Source organism: Hirundo rustica, chromosome 1 (genome assembly GCF_015227805.2).
Source record: "Hirundo rustica isolate bHirRus1 chromosome 1, bHirRus1.pri.v3, whole genome shotgun sequence".
In the NCBI taxonomy this organism is placed as follows: Eukaryota; Metazoa; Chordata; class Aves; order Passeriformes; family Hirundinidae; genus Hirundo; species Hirundo rustica.
In genome coordinates this window covers 150,105,069-150,126,084 of record NC_053450.1, presented here as the reverse complement: position 1 = coordinate 150,126,084, position 21,016 = coordinate 150,105,069, and the positions used below count along the sequence as shown (strand labels likewise).

The 21,016-nt window shown below is 43.6% G+C and overlaps 1 protein-coding gene across 5 annotated transcripts in view; it reads right to left on the bottom strand.

Moving 5' to 3' along the window:
* PRKAG2 (protein kinase AMP-activated non-catalytic subunit gamma 2) overlaps positions 1 to 21,016 on the bottom strand; it is a 208,616-nt gene that overhangs the window by 137,472 nt on the left and 50,128 nt on the right. For 2 of the 5 annotated variants that reach the window (XM_040053636.2, XM_040053830.2), the window contains exon 2: positions 5,392 to 5,463. In XM_040053636.2, coding sequence (XP_039909570.1) covers positions 5,392 to 5,463 — 72 coding nt within the window. Of the gene's footprint in view, positions 1 to 5,391; positions 5,464 to 6,097; positions 6,146 to 18,611; positions 18,660 to 18,788; positions 18,952 to 21,016 lie in introns of those variants that run through there. The other 3 variants (XM_040053700.2, XM_040053890.1, XM_040053761.1) reach the window with 3 other exon arrangements.

Below are 21,016 nucleotides of genomic sequence, written 5' to 3'. Positions count from 1 at the left end.
CAGGGACAGTAAACACAATTAGAGACAATACACCAGAAAGATGTCTGCACTTGTTTCCTGCCCTTCCACTGAATCCCAACAAAAAAGCCCTTTGATAAAGTTAATTGGATGATTCTCTCATTCTGCTGGAACAAAAGAGCTCACAGAGACACAAGAGCTGACTTCATTAGACTGAAAGGTAATGAAGGACTTGCTCTCCCAGTGTTCACATTCACCACCACTGGTCCCCTTCACTCTGCATGAGCTGCACCAATTGAGATGGCACCGTATTTCACAGGGTCAGAGATGTCACTTCCCAAAACCAAAGTACGGTGACACTTTCCCAGATTAAAACACAATGGGATGAGGCTGGCTGCCCTGGCAGGCTCTGAGAGCTCTGCCCTCATGCTCAGGGGAAGGTTTCCAGCAGCAATCAGGGCTGCTCAAAGACAGAAAGCAGGCATTAGGAAAGGGAGGAGCAGGGCTGGCTCCCTGTCCAGTTCCTAACCCCCAAGTACATTTATTTTAAAGCAGTGGACGGGGAGGAGCTGTGCTCATCACGGTGCAGTGGTTGTCGTACTTGCCCTTGCCCTGAGGCTCCCTGCATCCACTGCAGGTGCCCCAAGCCAAGGCTGTGGCACTGTCCAGGACTTGCTCCCCAACTTCATTGCCATAAAAATGGACAATTAAACAACTGTGAAAAAGGTAAATCCGAAGGAGATTTGCCAATGAATGAAGAAGGAAGGGCTGAAAAGGTTTTGTTTTTTTTTTCTTCTCCCTTATCCAGGGGTTGCTTGTGTCATTCCCACGAGTCACTGGACAAAACAAAAACAGTAGCAAGACAAAACACTCCTTGGAATCCTTCAATATTGGAGTCACTCCCCCAAAAGTCTGGTTCTAGTTCACCAGCACTTCCCTGCATTGCTGACAGCAGAACAGTGAGTTGGTGTCAAACACAGTCGGAACAAAACCCCTACTTTCACTCTATTCCTTCATTTGTACATTGTACATTTGCTCATTGAACCCAGGCTAATCCTTTAACCACTGAGTCACATCCAGAATCCACAAACAGCTGACTGCCTACAGCTATTCTCAAACTCTAACCCAGGCTTTGTGAAAGACTTCCCAAAAAGTCTGCATTAGATGCCTGTAGGTGTAACTGAGCACAAGTTGCCCAAATGGAGATGGGCTGTTCCTTTGCAAATTGCGTTTTAAGTGAGTCATGTCATTCTGCATCAGAGTCTCTTGTTCAGAATTTACCACTCTCAATTTGTCACTCTTTCCCCTTTCATTTTTGTATGAACCGCATATTGTACCAGTAATGAGTCTGTCTATCTTTCAAACCGCTGATAAGGTATTATATAGTACAGCAATAGAATGTTTTGTCTGCCTAGAAACAAAATTTTCCACTGATGAGTCTCCATTTATGTTAGCAGCCAGGTTTTTATTCATTTACTAGGTTCCATGTTTATTCAGTCTCAGTCCAGTTTCTTAAATCAAAATTACATGTTGTACATTTCTATATACATGACACCAACGCTATGACATTTCTCAACCAAATTTATAACTCATTTAAACCCCCACCTTTGCTCAATAAGAACAATTTACAATTAATTTCAACCCAAAGGAGTCTATTATAACAGCATCATTAACTAGCCAACATTAGCTATTTCATTGTTTTGCTCAGGACTAATGTTTGACAAACCTGTACATAATCCTAATTGCAAACATAAATATTAACATAGTAATTGCCTTTTTTGCAGTCTTTTGAAACTTCATCTCTGCTCCATGATTTATTAACAATCAACACTTGGCAGAGAAAGTGCTGCCACTTCATTCAAGAGTGTTTCATCAGAGTTGTTTGGATTTAATTTTAAAATATCTTACTTTAACAGCTTATTCTTTAAAGACACTTAAGCTATTAATAGGATAGAGCCAGCTTTGTAATCTAAGATAAACATCTCACCAGCTTCCTCCTCACATAGAGAAAAGATCTTTTAATGCACACTTCTTTTCCAAGCTTTTGTCTATATTTTTGTGACAATTCTGTTATTTCCATAAAGAAATGGGTCAATATTATTCTTCAAATGTCTTTTCCCCCACTTCCTCCCTCCTCCATCTATAATTTGCTAGCTGACTCCTCATAAGCAAACTTCCTGTGTAATTTTTTTTTTTCTTTTTGATCATTCACAACCCTTTAAGCTGAAGGTAATGGCTGTACTGGCAATTCCTGCGATTTCCACACCTTATACTTTAACCTACATTTGAGATGAAAGATCTATAAGCATTCAAGGTGTTAAGACCTCTAAAATTAATAGAGCCATTTGGGTGCAGAGGGGCACTCATCCCTGACTGCTGCCCTGCCACACTGTACCAGAATTATTTCCTGAATGATGCTCCCAACCATTCATGATTTTCCAGGTCTCTGAGCAGCCCCCCTTCCCCTGTCTTTTCCCAGGCTGAGGAAATGCAGTAAATCTGATTGCTTTTCAGCTCCCAGTTGTCCTTGTCTGTATTTCTGTCCTGAATGATCCTCTAAGGTCTCTGTGCAGGAAGGATTGAAGCCAGTTCTGGAGAGGCTGACCTTGGAGCATGGGGCAGGCAGCAATACCAGTTGCTTTAGACAAAACCACCCACACAAGCGTTAAGGCATTTTGTCTGGCAATAAGAAGGGCAAAAGTATCTGTCCCAGGCGCCTTTCTCCATCACACCATGCCAAACATTTCTACATGAGATCCTCCACAGTATTATATTCTCCATCTTCAAAAGAGGAGGGTGAGAACTATCCCTATCCTCTTCCTGCCATTAGTCATAAAGGAAAGAAGAATACATCATTTATAATAGTAGACATATTAATGAGAAGCGATTAAGGCTGAACTCCAGGAAATGTGTGTCACTTTACCACTGCTGCCAAAAAATTCCTACGTGAACCTGAACAAATAGTTCTAGACTTGAATTTCCTAGCTGTGAAATGAGGATTGTTGTCGCAGGATAATGATTGAGAGACACTTGCATGGTAAACTGCTGAGAGTTTCTGTGAAAAATGTTCATTCGGTTTCTAAAAGCCTTTCAAAAAGAACAGAGAATTAAATGAATGGCAGATTGGGAAGACGGGTTGTGAACTACTCTTGATCTACAGCCCAGGTGACAGAAGAGCTAAGTGCAGGAAGAGAAATCCACCCCTGATGGATTGTCTGTCTCCAGCATGATGAGTGAATGGAAAAAGCCAAACTACTGATGAAATACTGACTTTTAATAGACGAAAGTTATGCACCATACAGCGATTTCCAACTTAAACTAAGAAAAACCTTCCGCCTTGAAGAGTAACTTGGGCACTTTTTTTATGTACCAGCAGCAGGGACTGGCAATGTTTTAGTTAGAATTAAATAAATTCTGCAGTCTGATGCTACTCATCATTCACTACCAGCAAAAATCCCATACTTCTCATTGAGGAAAATGACATATTGGATCGTATGTGTGGCAATGGATTCTAAAAGATGATCTGGTTTTTTTTTATCAGAATCAGAAGTGGGGCACTGCCAGCTCCCTTCTTACCATTTTCTTGCATGTTTGAACAGAGCTCTAAGTATAATGGTAGAAAAAAGCAGTGGGTCTTACACACTCGGTCAAAAAGGCCAGTTAAAAATACAACTTCAGAGATTATGCCCCAGCTCCGTGGTTATTCTTAAGTCAGTTGCACTTCCATAAGCAGAACTCGCCCCAGCATTTAGCAATGCTCCAAAAAAAGAGGCAACTACTGACATGTCCTTCCAGTTCTCCCAAGACATGATCTCATCAAAGGTGGTGATCTAAGGTTGGACTAAATAATCTCAGAGGTCTTTCCCAACCTAAATTTTTCTGTGCTTTTGTGAAAAAAGAGTCCTGAGACCAGTTAGGAGAAAATGACAGGATTCAGGAACGGTAGAGTGGAAGTCACTCAATGATATCACGTAATTCTGCACATCAGGGCAATTAGCCTTGGCACATTATTTCCTCCTGACTGAGATTCAGGCATCTTTCTCACCTTTCTTTGTGGAAAGAAGGTGCTAAGTGGAAAAATCAAGTTTTAGCCAGAAACCCCTGCCTTCTTCCAGCATAGCTATCCCTTCCAAAAACATCACATTGTTCTCTTTATTCAAACCCTTCAAACAGGCACCTTTTGCTAGCACCTTCTGGCATCTACAAGAGTTCCCCAGCATCAGCAACTCCTACCTCAGTCCAGAAGGTCCAACACAGAAAAGAACAAGGCCAGTGTTACAAACATATTCAATTGCTGATGGAATGCAGAAATTCTTAAAACATCTGTCCTTAGCTGTGAGGTGCAAAGGAATAGAAACCCATGCTGTCAACAGAGCTAAGTTATTATTGTTCTAGATGCAGATCAGCTTCACTAAGGAGTATTTATTACTTTCCCTACCTTAAACTAAACCTGCAGACTCTCTGCCACATGGCTTGTAGCAGGTTAGGCGGTCATGGAGGTCCACAGCTTTGTAAATACTGTGACAGGTGAAACTGGTCAGCAGAGTAGCTGAAGATCAGCTTTTGGGGCTGTCTATGGGTTGGAGGAGAATCCCTCTTTGCCAGGCCCAGAACATGGCTGCTAGGAGGCTTCCATTTAGCAGACCAGCTTGCACTTCAGTGCTTTGTGAAAATGAGGAGGCCAGGACCTGAATATCACTGATCCCACCCACCATTTTTATTGCTTTGAAGATTGTGTGGGCGCTGTACAACCATCCCCAATGTCATCCATTCAATGTGCTGCCCCTGATCCTTTTTAAAGCAAGCCAACTCTGTGACTACATTGGCTTCATTTAATACCATCAGATAAACAAATCGATGCTTCCAGAAGGATAACCTTGAGTTAATCCCACACTGAGGAGGAACCTTTGGAGTTTGTTCACGAGCAGGCTCTGCCACTACGGCTTCAGCAAATGAAGGCAGTTCATCTTTCCAGTGCCAAGGACAGAGAGACCAAGGACAGTGAACAGTTAAACCCTCCACAGAAAGCAAGCAGTGATCAGAGGGCAATTCCAGGAAAACCTACCAACAGCCACAGATTCCTCTTCAGGCAGTGTCTATTTCTGCAGCAACACCTCAGATCTTGTGAGGTAAAGACATTCCTGAGCAGCTATGCAACATCACCTCACTGATTTACAGCTGTGTTACACACAACACCTGCAGAATTTACAACAATACCACCAGAAATTTGCACCCTTTACAGGTTGTACTGCACAGGCGCTGTCATGGTAAGGTCTGCAAAAGCCACTGGATTTGCCTTAGTGCACCACTCTCAACAGATAAGTGGTATGGCAGGGAACATGAAAACCCCAGGCTTTTTTGAGCCTAGTAAATTGTGTGTACCATAAAGGATCCAAGCACTGCAAAGAAGGGGAAGCTCTAGATATATCCTACCTTGCGAGAAGCATTTTTGTCCGTGCTCTCCACATCACCGTCCAAGAATGGCATGGCAAATGAGCTGAGATCCTGCAAGGACAGAGAAGAAAAACTGATGTCTTTTATTAATGCCTTCTTCCTTCCATCGGAGCATCCCATGACTGAAGCCCACAGGTCTATTTCTAGAGTGCCCGCTGCTTCACCCATAGCAATTGCTGGCAAGCAATACCAAGCACTCTGATGGTTCTCCTCAGCTGTGAAACAATGTCAGCTGTGAGTTACAAGTGATCAGGGAGCTCTCAGCAGCACCTGCACGGCATCACCATCAAAAACCACCTGCACAGCCAAAGCCAAAAGTCCTGTGCTAAAACTTTCAAGGGGAGGTACCGAAATCCCACTGAAAAATTGGTAGGAAATCATAGTTTAAGCACAGCCGCTTGCTCAGCACATGCCCATCTTGCCTTTAGTGGGATGTAGGATTTTAAAGAGTATTTACGGCAATAAACACGACCTGAATGAAAGTATGTCAACATTCTGAGAAATATGTAACTGCTAAAAAAAAAGACAGAGAAAGCTGACACGGTGCTCAGGGAGGAAATAACCAATTCACTAGCACAAATGGGAGAGGAGCACCCAATTCTGCAGGCCTGAAGACAATAAAGCCATAAGAAAAGCACACATGCCCATTTTTAACTAACAAAAACAAACTGCAATTATATTCCACCTCCTGCCGTCTGTTCCGTTTATGATACTTCATGTTCCAGCCACAGGGTTTTTAGAGCTCTTTTCTACGTGCATAAGGAAATTGTGTTAGTGTCAAGTTCAGCATCTGTTTGATCAGAAAAGTACATAATGAGCAATTCCATGACCAGGAGCATGAGGTTGCCTAAAGCTGCATGCTGAAGAACCGAATGTAGGGTCCTAAGTGGTGCTCTAAATGTCAGCAATTCCTCCCCAGCACAGAACCTCCCAGATGCAAGGCATCACCCTTTCCATGCAATGATTCAGTGCTTCTCAACCACCACATCTGCATCCATTTAAAAGAGTTCAAAGTATAAATAAATAGCAATTTCATGTAAACTTAATTTGCGATCAAACAGAGCTTAATTAAAAATTAGCACCATGCATGAAGGCTGCAGGGCTTGCTTGTCTTCAGAATTCAGAGCAGCCACAGGTCTAATCACGTCGCTTTGTGTAATCATACTAAAGTCAAAATACGCTCAAAAATTGTGTACAACTCAGGCATAATTCTTACAAGTGTTTGAAAATATTCTGGTTACATAACGAGCAACAAAAATAAGGAACAAAATATTGAATTACTGGAACTAAAACACATGGGAGTAATTCATGCCAAGTTGAAAAGGAGGGGAAAGAAAAAAAAAAAAAAAAAGAAAGCAGCCAGGCTTGGCCAAGCTGGCCCCAAATCATTAGGTCCCAAACAAAGAGATCCCTGACAAATTCATCTGCTCCCAGCCCAAGCTCTGCACATTTAATGGGAACTATGTACAAAGCTCAACTATGTAACACCTCCCTTTTGCCTGGGCATCTGTGTTTCACAACACCTTTGCTTGCAAACAAAACCATAAGGAAATATCTCAAAACCAAAGGATGAGATTAAAATTACTTAGTCCATGGAAAAATTATTTAGCCATAAATGGGATTTATAAACACCATCAATATACAGATTCTCATTATTATTATTATTATTACTCTATATGCTACTAATTGAGGAATCTCTGTGAAGATATTTAAGAGCCTAATGAAAGTTATACAAAAACATATCCCCTTGTGTTTAACTTAACCAAAGGATTTACCAACATTTTCCTCTACCCATCTGCAGTAGTGCAGAACCTGGAATCTGATGTGTGCTAAGTAATTTTCCATGGAATAAATCAAGAAAATAACCTCTTTTGAGCTCCACATATGTGTATCTCTATATTACTCCCTGGTGTAACCTCCAGGGAAGAAAGCAGCTGTTTAGGAAGGATGGATGGCAGAAACTGTGTCAAAGAGGACAAATATCTACTAATCAGGGTTGAAAAAGCTGTTCAGAAAACACTGAACTGCCAGGAATGAAACCAAAGTGTCTTATTTGAGCAGAAACCTTCAAAACCAGGAGAGGGTAAATAGATACAACTATCTTTCTAGGGGCTAAATTTCAGTTCTCATTTACAATTCCAAATTTAAAGCCACATATAAATTAAAGTCTGAAGTCTAACAGTATCGTGAAACCCAGATGACAGCTCTCTTCTGATTTGCCGCTCTCAGATACCATGGAGGTATTGTGACTTCATCTGTCTTTACATCCAGAACAAATCTCTACGTGTGAGCCAAAATAACTGGAGCTGCAGCTTTCTGGGCAGCATGAGACCTTTTTTTTTGCTAATACAGCACTGCTGAACATTTCAAAGTGGATAATAATTGTACTTTTAGTCCTGTGAAAAAGTCTGTAATTGTAACTGCTACCTAACAATTTATTTTAATCTTTCATGGGATTCTATATATGAAGGCATCTATTTACAGAAGGAAAAAAACACATATATCAAATACCAGGCTACAAATGCTGCTCTTTCAATTTCAATTCTGTTGGTTAGGAAAGGAAATGTTAGGTGGCTATTTCCCCTTCACGAATATTTCTGCAGGATACAGGTAGATAACAATTTCTGTCTTGAATTCCTCTTCATCCAGAAACACATGTCACGATGCAGTTGATGATACAGTAACTCTTAAAAAAACAACAAAAAACCCAACCAAACTGCTCCAAAAGTGTTGCAAAACACCACAGAACTCTTGACAGACCTATGGTGCAGCCCTTGCCCTTGCCACAGATGCGACTGCTCTGATCTGATGCTAACAGATAGACACAGAAGGCTTTGCTCTGCCGGTGACTGGGGACTGAAGCTGTTCTTAGACAGCTTTCCTGTCCTCCGGCTCTGCTTTACTCCACTTGGAAACAGCTCCCTGGACAGCCACATGGTTCTGCAGAGACATTTGAAACTCCACCAAAGGCACACAGTGATGTCCTGGTAGGAAGGAAAAGTCCTTCAGACTGCAGAGCCCCGGCTACAGAATGGCATCGTGCCCTGCGTCCATGAGTCCTGCACTGTAGCCTCGGACAGACAACTTCTGCAGAGACCACGGTCTGTGATCACCCCTGTACAGAGAACAAGCAGGTCCCAGTGCTGCTAAACTGGAATTAAGAGCATGAAAAGCCTGTTTTGGAAATTTTGGCTTTCCTGTCATGCTCGTGCCCCTTAGTGAGTCCTTCCATCACCCTGCTCCACCTGGCAGCCAGACATCACTCCTGCCATCCTGTTAGAAAAAGTGACCTCTTGAGCATTTTAGATTTACTTTACAGCCACAAAGTCGCCTCAGATTTATTTTGTTTTCAATCCACTTTTATTTACAAGAGGCTGTCATGGCAGTTCCTGTTATATTTCCTGAAGAACACAGCCCCAGGGACAGCAAAGCTTTTCCTGGAGGACAGCAGAGCTGTGACACAGCAGTGTCTCAGTGCTCCTGTCAGCAGTCAGGCTCCCTCCTGGGGAGGGAAATTTCCCACAACACCTATTCAACAGGTGATTTTCCAGTGCAAGCCAAGAGTATTCTGCCTGCATTTGCACTTATCTTCTCTACCACTTCCTTCCCTATTTCCTCAGGGAAAACAACAGATAACTGGAAGATTCTTCACGTGAATTTCTCCTCCAAAGGTGAGACCAACTCTAGCATGATTCTGGTTTGGGTTACCCCTGCATCTAAAGGGTGATCCTTCTTAATTCCAGCCCCTTTTCCTCTGACATCCCTTATATCAGAATATTTGGGATTATGTGAAAAGAGTAAGAATAAAATTTTTGTTCTTTGATATTCTGGGAAAACAAAGAAGCTTTTCTCAGAACTGTTTTGGAGAATAGGAAAGAAAACCACATTTGAGGATGCAGAAAGCAAATATATTGGCTGGCATAGCATAGTCAAATAGCAGGAGCAAGATCTGGTTAGTCAAACCATTTTTCAACTTTTCCAGCCAGTTTCACTGCTTCTTTCCTTACTGGGAAGCATTCAAGTCAAAGAGGCTTGCCCAGACACGCTGGTCTGGAGGTTGCTGCAGTTGGAGACCTTGGTGTAAGAAGGTGGCTTCAAGCAATTCTGTTGCACAGGCTGCATACTTAAATAACAGATGACTAAAGCCTTGAATCTAGTAAACAACACAGAATAAACAGGATTCTTGTATTACTGTTTAGTTTCAAGGCTACTTTGGCAGCCAGGCTGATAAAGCTTCTCTGCAAGGGCTGAAGCCAAAGAGCCAGCAAGGGCTGGGACTGACAGACCAGAGACCAATTTCCAATGTATTTTGGGTGGAAGTAGGACCTTTTTATGGCCCCACTCGACAGTGGTCCAAAATTTCAGGGCTGGGTAGCAAAAGAATATTTCACAGGCAGCTCCCTGCTGGCATCTTTTGCAACTGCCTATTCAAACATGATGAATGACTGTGAATGACACGGGGATGTGAAATCTGTGCCCACAGTGGTGAGTCCCCAGCAACATGGTCAACTCTTTGGCCACATTTCAGGGGTGACTCAGGTCAGAAGAGCTTCATGGTAGCCCCATAAGCAACCTCTGATGAAAGACTGGCTTCCTCAGCTATAAACAGCTTCAGAGTCCTAGTGTGGGTAGCATCACGCAGTCCTGACTATGGATGGTGTCACCTTTGAGGCATTCTTTTTCTGCCTCACTAAGTTCTATATATGTGCTAGGATATGCACCAAATTTAAGGATGTGAAATGCCTGCCAGACGTTACAGTTTCTTTTTACAACACAACTCAAGCAGAAGGTGACACTTTACTAAGGCAGTTTTCAATATGGGGAGACAGCTCCTTTAATAAAATAAACAAAGAAAACAACATACAGAGGAATTAAGCTGAGTGCTGACAAGAGCTCTGATCTCACAAAAGATTGCTAAAAGCTGAGAGCATCCTCAGCATCACACCTTAGCAAAATCTCCTCCTTTGCTGATACTACTGAGCTATGAGCACTTCAAGTATCCTAGCAAGGACAAAGAAGGTCAGGATTTTTATTAACATCAACTGTGAACAGTTTCTTTCATTGCATTCTGCACACCAGCAGATTTTTTTTAGATCAACCTTGAATTTGTACCTATTACAAGCCTATGTAGAACTCTGAATAGCAAATATGCTACATATGCTAATAGCCTGTGAGCAGAATCCACAGTTTGATCTCCATGGAATAGAGGGCATCGCTTGGTAGCTCTGCTTGAATAGAAAATTGTCTTTTTCTGAGAACAATCCTATCTAGAAACCTTTGGGGATTTATAGCAAATCACTCCATTATTGCAGAAGGAAAGATTCAAAACTGACACGCACAGGAATTTCTGTCCTTTTGTTACTGTTGTTTTGATATACCGGCTGTAGTAAAGTATTATAAGACTTGCTACATTCCTTTATTCCTTTAGGAGCAGGTTGCTCATTGCTTTGCTTTTCTCACTCCCCCATGCCATCTAGACTCTAGCATGTGTTTTGGAGAGAAATATATAAGTTGTACTGTGAGACTGAGGATGCTGGTGACTAAGACTCGGTATGACTCAAGGGGAGTGGGCAGGAACAGATGTACAAAGCTGGTTGGATTTGTGCAAGCCAGCTTTGTACTGCACAAGGCTATTCCAATTTATTTGTTTGCTATTACTTTTAAGGCTATCTGTATTAAAACAACAACAACAAAACCCCAAAACATGTAGGTCTGGAGTGTCAGAGAAGGTAGAATAAAAAGATAAAGAGACATGATTGATAAGGCTGCACCTTGAATCCTGTGCTCAGTTCTGGGCCCCACACTACAAGAAAGATATTGAGGAGCTGGGGAGTGTCCAGAAAAGGGCAAGGGGGATGGTGAAGGGTCTGGAATACAAGTCCTATAAAGAGCAGCTGAGGGAGCTGGAGAAGTTCAGCCTGGAGAAAAGAGGCTCAGGGGACACCTTATCACTCTCCACAACTCCCTGAAAGGAGGTTGTAGCCAGGTGGGGACTGGTATCTTCTCCCAAAACAAGTGAGAGGACAAGAGGAAATGGTGGAGATGGCAGGTTTTCAGTCAACTCGTTCATCTTAGAGCCTTTTTCCACCTTAAAGATTCTATGATTTTGTTCACAGTGTGAAGATTCCAGAGGCAGCACAGTCCAGGGGTTATTGGGTGACTGGGCAGCACCAGCTGTGTGCACTTCAAGGCGGATACAGCATCAGATTTGAAATAACAGAAGGTAAGTCCCCCTAAATGACATGCCTGGAACAAAAGGGAAATATTCAGTCACAAAGAGGCACCATCCAAAAGGTTAGGGAGTAATGTCTGACTGAAATCTAACCCAGATTTCGGGATGTGAAAATCCCCATCCATCAGGGGATTATTCAATGCCCTATGTAGAAAAACATCATATATGAAAGCTTGGCAGAAGAAAACCAGCCTATGTGCAATTCAAAGGCATTTGTTTCAGTTGCAACAAGAAGTGGACATGGTCCTGAAGAGCTACTGAAACCACAGCTCTCACCACAGGTCCTGCAGCTTGGATTGCCACCACTTGGGCAGAAAAAGCAGCTAAAACTAAGAATTTCAAAGGGAAGGGATTAAAGAGAGCCATGAAATCAACAAGTCCTTAATATTTCCCTGAAAACAGCTGTCTTCCAAGCTGTTCTTCCTGAGTTATCCTGATCATGGGATACTGGAGAAAGCATCCAGCACACCCTTCTTAATTTCTGAAATTTTTAACTGATCCTGACAGGCATTAATCTCCACCAGTCTACAGCAAATTCACTTTTTTTTTTGTTTCTGGGGCTGTAGACAAGATCCACCAAACAAACTTTCAAGAGAGTATGGATTTTTTTTTTTTTTTTTTTTTTTTGTGTTGTTCTCAATCTCAGGCTTAAATCATTAGAACACATTCCTATGATGTTTGCGGGAAAAAAAAAAATAAATTAAGTTTTCTTTCAAGCCTTGTGCTCTCCTGCTTGGAAACCCCATCGTACCTCACTGGTGATTCAGCCTTTGCAGATAAGCTGAGCACAGCCAGCCTGGGGTGGGATGGAATCCATCCTGCCTGGAGCCCCATCATGTTTATGATGTGCAGAGAGCTCAGGGCTGTGTGGGAATGCTGTGGTGGAGGGTGCTGCTCCCCAGCTCACCAGTAAGGCTGACTAGGATCCCCAAGCACACGACAGCCTGGTTTGTCAGCTCCTCCACACCACAAACCACACGGCAGCGGCTGGCAGCGTGTTTATTACAACAGCAGATGGACAACCTAGAGAACGTGCAAATAACGAAATGTCACTTGTAAAAGAGGAGACAGAGAGAGAGAAAGGGAGAGAACAGCAGAGAAAGCATGCCAGGGAGGAAACCAAAATTCCCAACAGTCCCTGTGACACCATCACAATGCACGTACAAACCCATTATTAAGTGCTATTCCTGGGTGCTCAGCCAAAGACAACCTTTCTCCGGCGAGACGTTCCTTCAAGAAGCACCCAAAGTTTAGAAAAACAAGGTAAAAGCAGAAGACAGCACACCTCAGTCCTGGAAAATGTGGTTAGGTGAGTGATGAGGGAATTAAGAAACCATGACACACGACTCTAAGGAAGGACTGCAGGAGACTGGAAATGTTACCCTTCTGATGGCACATACTTAGTGCCAATAAAAGTGCTTTCCAATATTTACGAGTTTGTCTCACATAAATGAGACACAGGATCCCAGTGCATTAGCAGAGAAAAGCCAACATTTGCTACAAAACACCATTTCAGCCACAGTGAAACAGCAGAACTGCGGGAAACAAAAGATGATTTTGCCATAATGTAATGAAAACACGTGAGCTGCTGCAGCACAGGAGCAAACAATCTGAAGGGGATTCAATGCCAGGATCATACTGAGGCTTACTAAGTCATCTCCACACTTCAGCTGCTTTAAAAGTCACTGTGTTTCGCATTTTTTATGTTTTTCCCCACTTTCTATTGGCCAAATCTCTTCAAAAACCATGTCCTCAAAGAACAGTAAAAAAAAAAAAAAAAAAAAAAAAAAAAAAAAAAAAAAAAAAAAAAAAAAAAAAGAGCAGAATCAGAACTGAAAACCCCCAGTTGATGGCCTTATATGAGAAGGAGTCGCAGGAGTTGCATATATATGACTAAAAAAGGTGGCATTCACACCAGGAAAAAGATCTCTGCCATAAATACTTGAACTGCAACTATTTTTTCCAGTTCACTGCATTTAGGAAGACAGCTGCCTGTTGCCTCTTCTTTCCATTCTTGTCAGTCAATAACCGTGAATAATCTTGACAATTAGAAGAAAGCTTACAGCTGGAAAGCCAGGCAAGTGAGGGGCCTGCTCTGATCTCCGAGTTCCTAAACTAAACTAAACTAAACAACAAAACAAAACAACAACAACAACAAAAAAGCAGAAGGAAAGAGGAAATTAGAGAAGGAAAGGAAGAACAAGATGATTCTGTGCTTTGTGTGCTCAAGAGAGGTCAAGGGGGAACAGCACATGGTGTCCATGATGAGGAAAGATTCCCCTCTTGATGCTTTCCTGACACATTTTCCTATATCAGCCTGCAGCTGCAGAGAACAACTTCACCTCTATGACGTTTACAGTCACTTTGCTACAGCTTTTCTTATACCTTTAACACCAAGTGTAAAAAGAGACCAATAAATACAATATGCTTTATTCCGTAAGCTAAACTAGTTTTTTCTTTTCCCAAAAGAATGGATGTCTTCATTCATCAGACTCTGAACTCTTTCTTTAAAGGTGCATTTTGCTGAAGCTGGCAAGTTTCAAGGACAGAAGAAAGCTCAAATTCTCAGAGATAACCCAGAAGACTTTAACACACTCACAGTACAGTATTCTGCCCAAACCCAGCCTGCATGTCCTTTAGGTCCCACCTGACTTTGAGCTAAGAGACAGCGAGATTTTGTGCCATTCCTAGACTTCAGTTAGCAGTCACATCCAATGCTAATAAATTACAGTACGTCATTGGTGCCGTGGGAATCCAAATCGCTTTACAAACTGCATATCCAGCCCAGAACAGCTTCGTGAGTGCACCTCAGTGATGAGACACTCATTGCTTGCTCTGGCTTTCTGCATTAGCTCTGGGAAGACATTAAGGATATCTGTCACTAGCCATGACCCCACACCTTCCGTCCTGCCTAGAGAGAAGGGGAAAGCCAGCATCTCCAACGGGCAGCGTGCAAATTTCCCTGCTATGGCAGAGGCTGGACAGCTTGCTTAAACTTGGGAGGATTCAACATAGGACAAATGAACCCCGCATCTCACCTCTCCGCCTTTTCTGTCTCATTTCGCCCCTCTATTCAGCAAGGCCAGCCTCTTACCCCGGCGTGCGGGGCGATGCTTTCGCGGCTCCACGCACGGGTGCGGGTGTAGCCATGACAACGCTGGGCGTGGGGAGGCTGAGCGAACACTGGAGCAGCACAGGCAGCCCCCAGCTCCCTCGCCGGCCTGCAGGACCCATTCGGGATGGTTCCAGCCCGGGTCCAGTCCCGGCTCTGCTCGCTGTCGGGACACACCCCAGGCATCCCTGCCCTGGGAGCACGATGAGGCCCCAAGCTCTGGGGACACTCCCAAGTGTTGCTAAAATGACATTTTCCTTGCGCAGCTTCGGCTGCCGCGTAGAAAACAGGAATGATGAAGGAACCCCCGAATTCTGAAAAACCCCGGAATTTCAATTTTAAGAAAACAGCTGTACAACTTCCGAGAAAAAGCGTGTTTGTTAAGAGAACTGGCAACGTCCAGGGGATAGGAAATCTCAACACTTCCAGGCCTGTTGTGTTCCTCTGAGGAATGGTTTTTCCCCTCAGAGTCCCCCTGAAGCCTGTGTCATGTCGTTTAACCCTTTTTCCCTATCATACCCACTCCTGACCCTTTTGGCTCAGGGCCAATATCTTTCCTTGGCCCAAAACTAGATAAACCCCTGTCTCCTCCTGCTTCTCTCTCTCTCTCCTCAGCCTCCTGGAACTTCACATCGAGAATAAAGCTTGGACGGAAGCCTGGGGGGTGAGAGCCACTCTTTTGGAATCTTTATTCTGTCTCTCTGAAATATATTTCCCTAAAACCCCTGAATAACTGAGCTAGCGAGATCCGGGGGGGTGGCTAGAGGGAAGTATATTTCCAGGCTCGCATACACCAAGCCCTGGTCACTCGTTAAAATCTGTCTCAAGGGATGTGCTTTAAAGAGCATCACAATTCTGCTTGAAAGAAGGTGTCAGAAGACACCAGTGACCATCTCTGGAAGAAATATGGATAAAATACTTGCCCATCTGGAAAATCTTGTGAACAATGAGGCAAACAGAAGAACACAACAAAGAGATTAGTCACTCACCCCAGAAATAACCACCACTGAAAAGAAATTTTTTGCAGTGGGTCCAGTTTGGAAATAATCCTCATACAGAAAGGGAAGAAATGACACATACCCAGTTTTTTTTTTTTTCTAGTTATTGTACATACAGTGCTCAAATTTTGGGGAAGATATTTTCCCAAGTAAACTTCAGGCTTCTTTCAAGGACTTTTTGGGTTTTTCTTTTAATTTTTTTTTTCTTTTCTTTTCAGAAATAGTTCCTAGTTTAGACCCAGTGCAGGGAAGAAAACCTTAAAAACGAGCCATATCAAATTCTCACTCCTTTAGCAGGAGTCTTCTGATTTTAGCCATCCTGTTACTCTTCATGAGTCCACTTAAGCACCACAATTACAATGGACCAATCTGAACGTGCTGTGGAGAAAGGACAAGCAAACACACGCTCAGGGAAACCCAGCTGAAAACTTAAGCTCATTATCCACATACACCAAAAGTCATTTCTGCCCTCTGCAATGGCTTTGAAAGCCAGCAGGCACCGGTGAGCTGAAACAGGCAAACCTGCATTTGATTTGGCTGACAGTTTGTGCATCAAAATGCGTCGAGAAGCATTTGATCCTGCTTGGAGAGTGTGGGAAACATTTCCAACTTAGCAGGACGCCCCGGACACGGTGACAGATGGGCAGAGTAGGAGCCTGGCGCGGGAGAGGCCATTTTAGAACTGGCTGTTGCTCCAGGCCGTGTGGCAGACGGTCCAAACCCATTTGTCACAAAAAAATAAAGATCACACTTCGGAATTACCAAACCAAGGCACTGGGAGAGCCCCTGCCTGCAGCTCAGCCTGGCACGGACACTCACCCTGCCAAGGAGCATCACTGAAAACCTCCCATGAAATTTATGAGCACCCAAGAAGGAAACAAAACAAAGTAAAACACAGCAAAGTGCCTTTTTTTTTTTTTTTTTCCCCCCCTCAAGATCACTTAAATCCACAAGGAGGAAATTTTGATTCAGAATAACAATTTTATTTTTTCATTACTACCAAAAATTGACTTCATGCCAGTAATACGGCCCTAAAAATTTGGAGTATTTTTTTTTTTTTCTCATCAGGAACGTTAATTTCTATCTATATGTACTGAACAGCTGTACAACTATCAGTATATATTTACATCCAAGTTTTATTAACACTTATTTTGAGTTCCAGCAGAAATGGAAATTGGAGTTAGAACCACAACCAGGCACTAGAAGTCATCAAATACCTATTAGGAAAGTGTCTCTTACACCAGCACAGAAATGATTACTTTATCAAAATATACATCAGTTCGAAATGCAAAGGCTATGCAAATGCTTCTCACCTATGCGGAGAAGCAGAAACAAACTGCCCTGGTGACTGTGTCCTCCCAGATGGAGATGTGACAGAGTTCAACTCTCAGGGCATCACTATTTTTACACACATATAAAACATGGGCTCATACAGGGCAATGCATATGGGAAACATATATAATCATATGTGCATGCAGACACGGCAACAAGCTCCCAGAGTTTTTTAGCTGTCATTTATTTTGAATTTAGTATGACTAAATATTTCTTGTCTTCAAAGCAGCTTGCCACTGCCCCTACTTGGGTGGCCAAACAGGCTGAAATGACAGCAGGATTTTCTCCCCCTGATGGAAACCCGATGGCTCTTGGCTGCCTGAAGCAAACTCTGGTTACAGGTGATTTCCATCAACTCTGTGTTTTGCCTTGAAAGATTTACAACAATACTGCATTTAATTCTCCTAGTTTCTTCTTGATCAATGTCAGACATCCTTGTACAGATTGATGGGGTGAATTGGGGGGGGGGGAGGGTGTGAGCTTTTTTCTTATTTCTAACTGGGAATACATTTGAATTCCACTTCCAGTAACAAAAATGCACTAAACTGAAGTACAAGCAAGTCTTCTTTTGCTGGGTTTCCCACTGCCTCCCTTTGAACTGAGGGCTGATCTGTTTCATCCTGCTGCCCATCATTCCCTCTTCCATCAGATAATCCTGCCCCGCAGGCTCCCAGCTGCAGCAGCTCCAGGTTCCTCACACCTCCCAGGGCTGCTCAAAGGCAGAGGGGACACAGCTGAGGGTGAAATCCCTTCCCCAAAGGCTGACACCCTCATCTCTCCTGTCAAGTGAACAACCAGCAAAACACACAAGATGCTGGCAAAATACCCTGCATCTTATACTGGATTAAATTCCATTTGCTATTCACCATCACACCGCTAACGGAAGATCTTGAAACCCTTCAGGCTCTGATCCCAGGATGGAGCCGCCTCATCCGTTTTGGACGTTCATTATCTCACGGATTCATTAATTGCAGTGCGAATTGCATGCGTTCGGCACTAATTCTGGTAGTAAAAAGGGGAAAAAATGCGAGGAGGAACACACGAAGCCGGTAATACAGCTCTTTATCCCTGACAAACCTCATCAAATATCAAATTAAAATCATTAAGCAAACCAGCAGTTCCTGAAGACCTGTGATTTGGGGTTGCAGTGACTAGCTATGGCAATTAGTTGCTCAGCAGTTCGGGAGGCTCTGAGATGAGCAGTAGGAGAAACCAAGCATTGCAGGATGCAGAGACCAGCTGGTTTTAGGCTGAAAATAAATGAACACCCCCCTCAAATGATAATCTCTCTTTCCAAAACATTAATGAAAAGTTATGCAAGGGAAAAAAAAAAACAAAAACAAACCAACCCCAAACCAAAGCTACATTCTTTAACTAGATAAAAGAACATTTTGTTCAGCCTTGGAGTATCTGTTGTAATTAAATGCTCTAAAAACCGACAACAGCCCCGTGCCAGTCATGCATACAAAAGAGACAAAGCATCACGAAAAAAACCCAAAATACCTAAGAACCATGCATTTCTTACACAGCCTGAAGAATTCCTGCCTCTCGGCAGACTCCTGCAGTGCACTCGGGCATCCACGTAAATGAAAGCACAACCTATTCTCCCCTGCCTAGATAAATTAATTTAATAATAATAAAGAAAAAAAAAAAATCCAATCCAGAGAAACCCAGGGACAATCCAGCCTCCGCACTGACTTACAGCTCTGAAAAACCCCGCAGTCTGGCTGGAAACGTCCATCGAAGAACTGCATGGAGAGCTTTTCCCTAAAGGCAAGCGCATTGAGGCATCTCGGGCTGCGCTACCGGAGCCGGTGCTGCAACAGATGGGGCGCGGGGCCGGGCGCGCTGCTGCCGCCCATGGCGGCGGGGCTTCGGCCGCCACCGCGGGGCCGCCCAGGCCAGCGGCTCTGTCCCCGGCTCCCCGAGGGCTCCCTGCCAAAACAGCTGCGGGCACGGCGGCCCGCTTCCATGCCCCGGCGGCAGCAGCCGCAGGAGCCCGCCCCGGGGCTCGGACGGGTCACCGGGCACCGCTCGGGGCGCGGTCAGGGGAAGGCGGAGGGTTCGAATTAACCGCGGGCGGTTTTAACGCCGTCTGGAGGAGGGGGAAAAGATCCCGTTTTCAACAGCAGGAGTTTCAGGTGACTGAGGCTGCGTCTGCATCAGTATGGAATACCTCGGGGAAGGCGGCACAGAGCAGCGAATGCGTTTTCAAGGCTGGAGTCTCTGCTGCTCCATAACAGCCCTATTCCCCGCTTAACCGCAGCTCATCTTTGTAGCTGCACGAAAAGTCACATTACTGCCCTGGGTTTAAGTTTTCCCATCTGCAGCACGAACAGGGGATGACTTGGCTGACTTTTCGATTTATTATAAAGACCTCACTGGGAAAATAAAGTGCCTGAGCACAAAGCATGACCATCAAAAGTATCACCACCAAAAAAAAAAAAAAAAAAAAAAGATAATAGTTATTTTGAAAGGGCACCACAGGAGCAAGTGCTTAGCAGAGCAATGCAAATGCGCCCACTAGGAGCTGAGGGATGGTGGGGACTTGAGTCTTCTTCTTCATCAAGATAAATCCCTCTTTTATAACCACATTCAGCTTTAATTACTCCAGCCAGTCTCACAGTGTCCTTTACTGGCAGTGAAATTGTTCCCCAGACCATGGGGACATACCCTCGGCCAAGATGCTGTCGAAGGCTGGCTCAGATGAGGACACCTCCGCTAGAACAAAGCAAAAGAAAGGAAAAGGCAGAAAGGTAATCCCTGCAGCCTCCAACACTTGAACTGAGGCATCAAAATACTGTGCAATGAATTGACACCTCTCTGGAGAAACAGGTGGCCAGACCCTGAGCCAAGGAGCATTGCGAATCCTTTCTTGGTCATCTCAAAATGCCATTTGTGATGATCTATTGAAAAACTCCCCAAGATGGAGGGTTTGCTGTAATTAATGACTCCAGAACACTAAAGCATCAGATCAGTGGAGTGGATGTGGCTTACACATGACTCTCAGTTTATTTACCCCTTTCACTGGAGGATGCTGCACCCTTTTGCAAGAGGACGCAGCCAACACCAACCTTAATTCTGTCTGCATCAAATAATAAATATCCCTGAGGCTGGGCAGTACCTTCTCTTCAGCAGCAAAAGAGATGAGGTCCAGGTGACGCCCCTCGTGTGCCAGGCAGACGGCACACCCCAGGAACCATCCACTGCTCTCCCCTCCTTGGGTGTGCTAAGTGCCTCTGATAACACAAGCCCCTTGGGAGCAAAAAAAAAAGCTGAAAATGGTACACAGTGTTCACTCACAAATGGCAGCTATTACTTGCATCCTTTCAAGACAAGATCACTGGCATCCCTTTTTAACAGAATGCATAAATATTTGGTGTTTAGAAGATTCTTCCCCAGCTAAATGAAGATTTTATGCATGCAGAATGTACAAATAGTTGAGGAAAATAAACAAGCTTCCTCTTAAATTCTGTTTAGGGGGTACAAGAGAAACCAGTCAACCAGCTGGAGCAAGCAAAACACATTTTATCTCTCCTCCTTGAGCTGTAGGAGAAAGGAAGGAATCTGTGGCTGACCTAGAGAGGGTAAAATGGAAGATAGGATTCATACTGCAATAAAAAGGACTCTCCTGCAAAGCATAGTTCAGGTCAAATGCTTCTCTGTATAGCTAACTTCTAAGGATTATTCTGATTAGCAAACAGATCAAACAAATAGAGGCATTAAGAGCCAGGAAAATGTCCCATATCCCTAAATCATCCCTTTCAAACCACTCACAGGGCTCAGTTCGATGCAGCCAATGTCAAGAATCATCCAGACCAATTAAGAACTTTTTTTTTTTAAAAAAATAATCTTAAAACTGTTTCTGGTCTCAAAGTCAGATTGGCACAAATTCTACCTCAAAACCACGCCTTTTCCTCCCCCACCTTT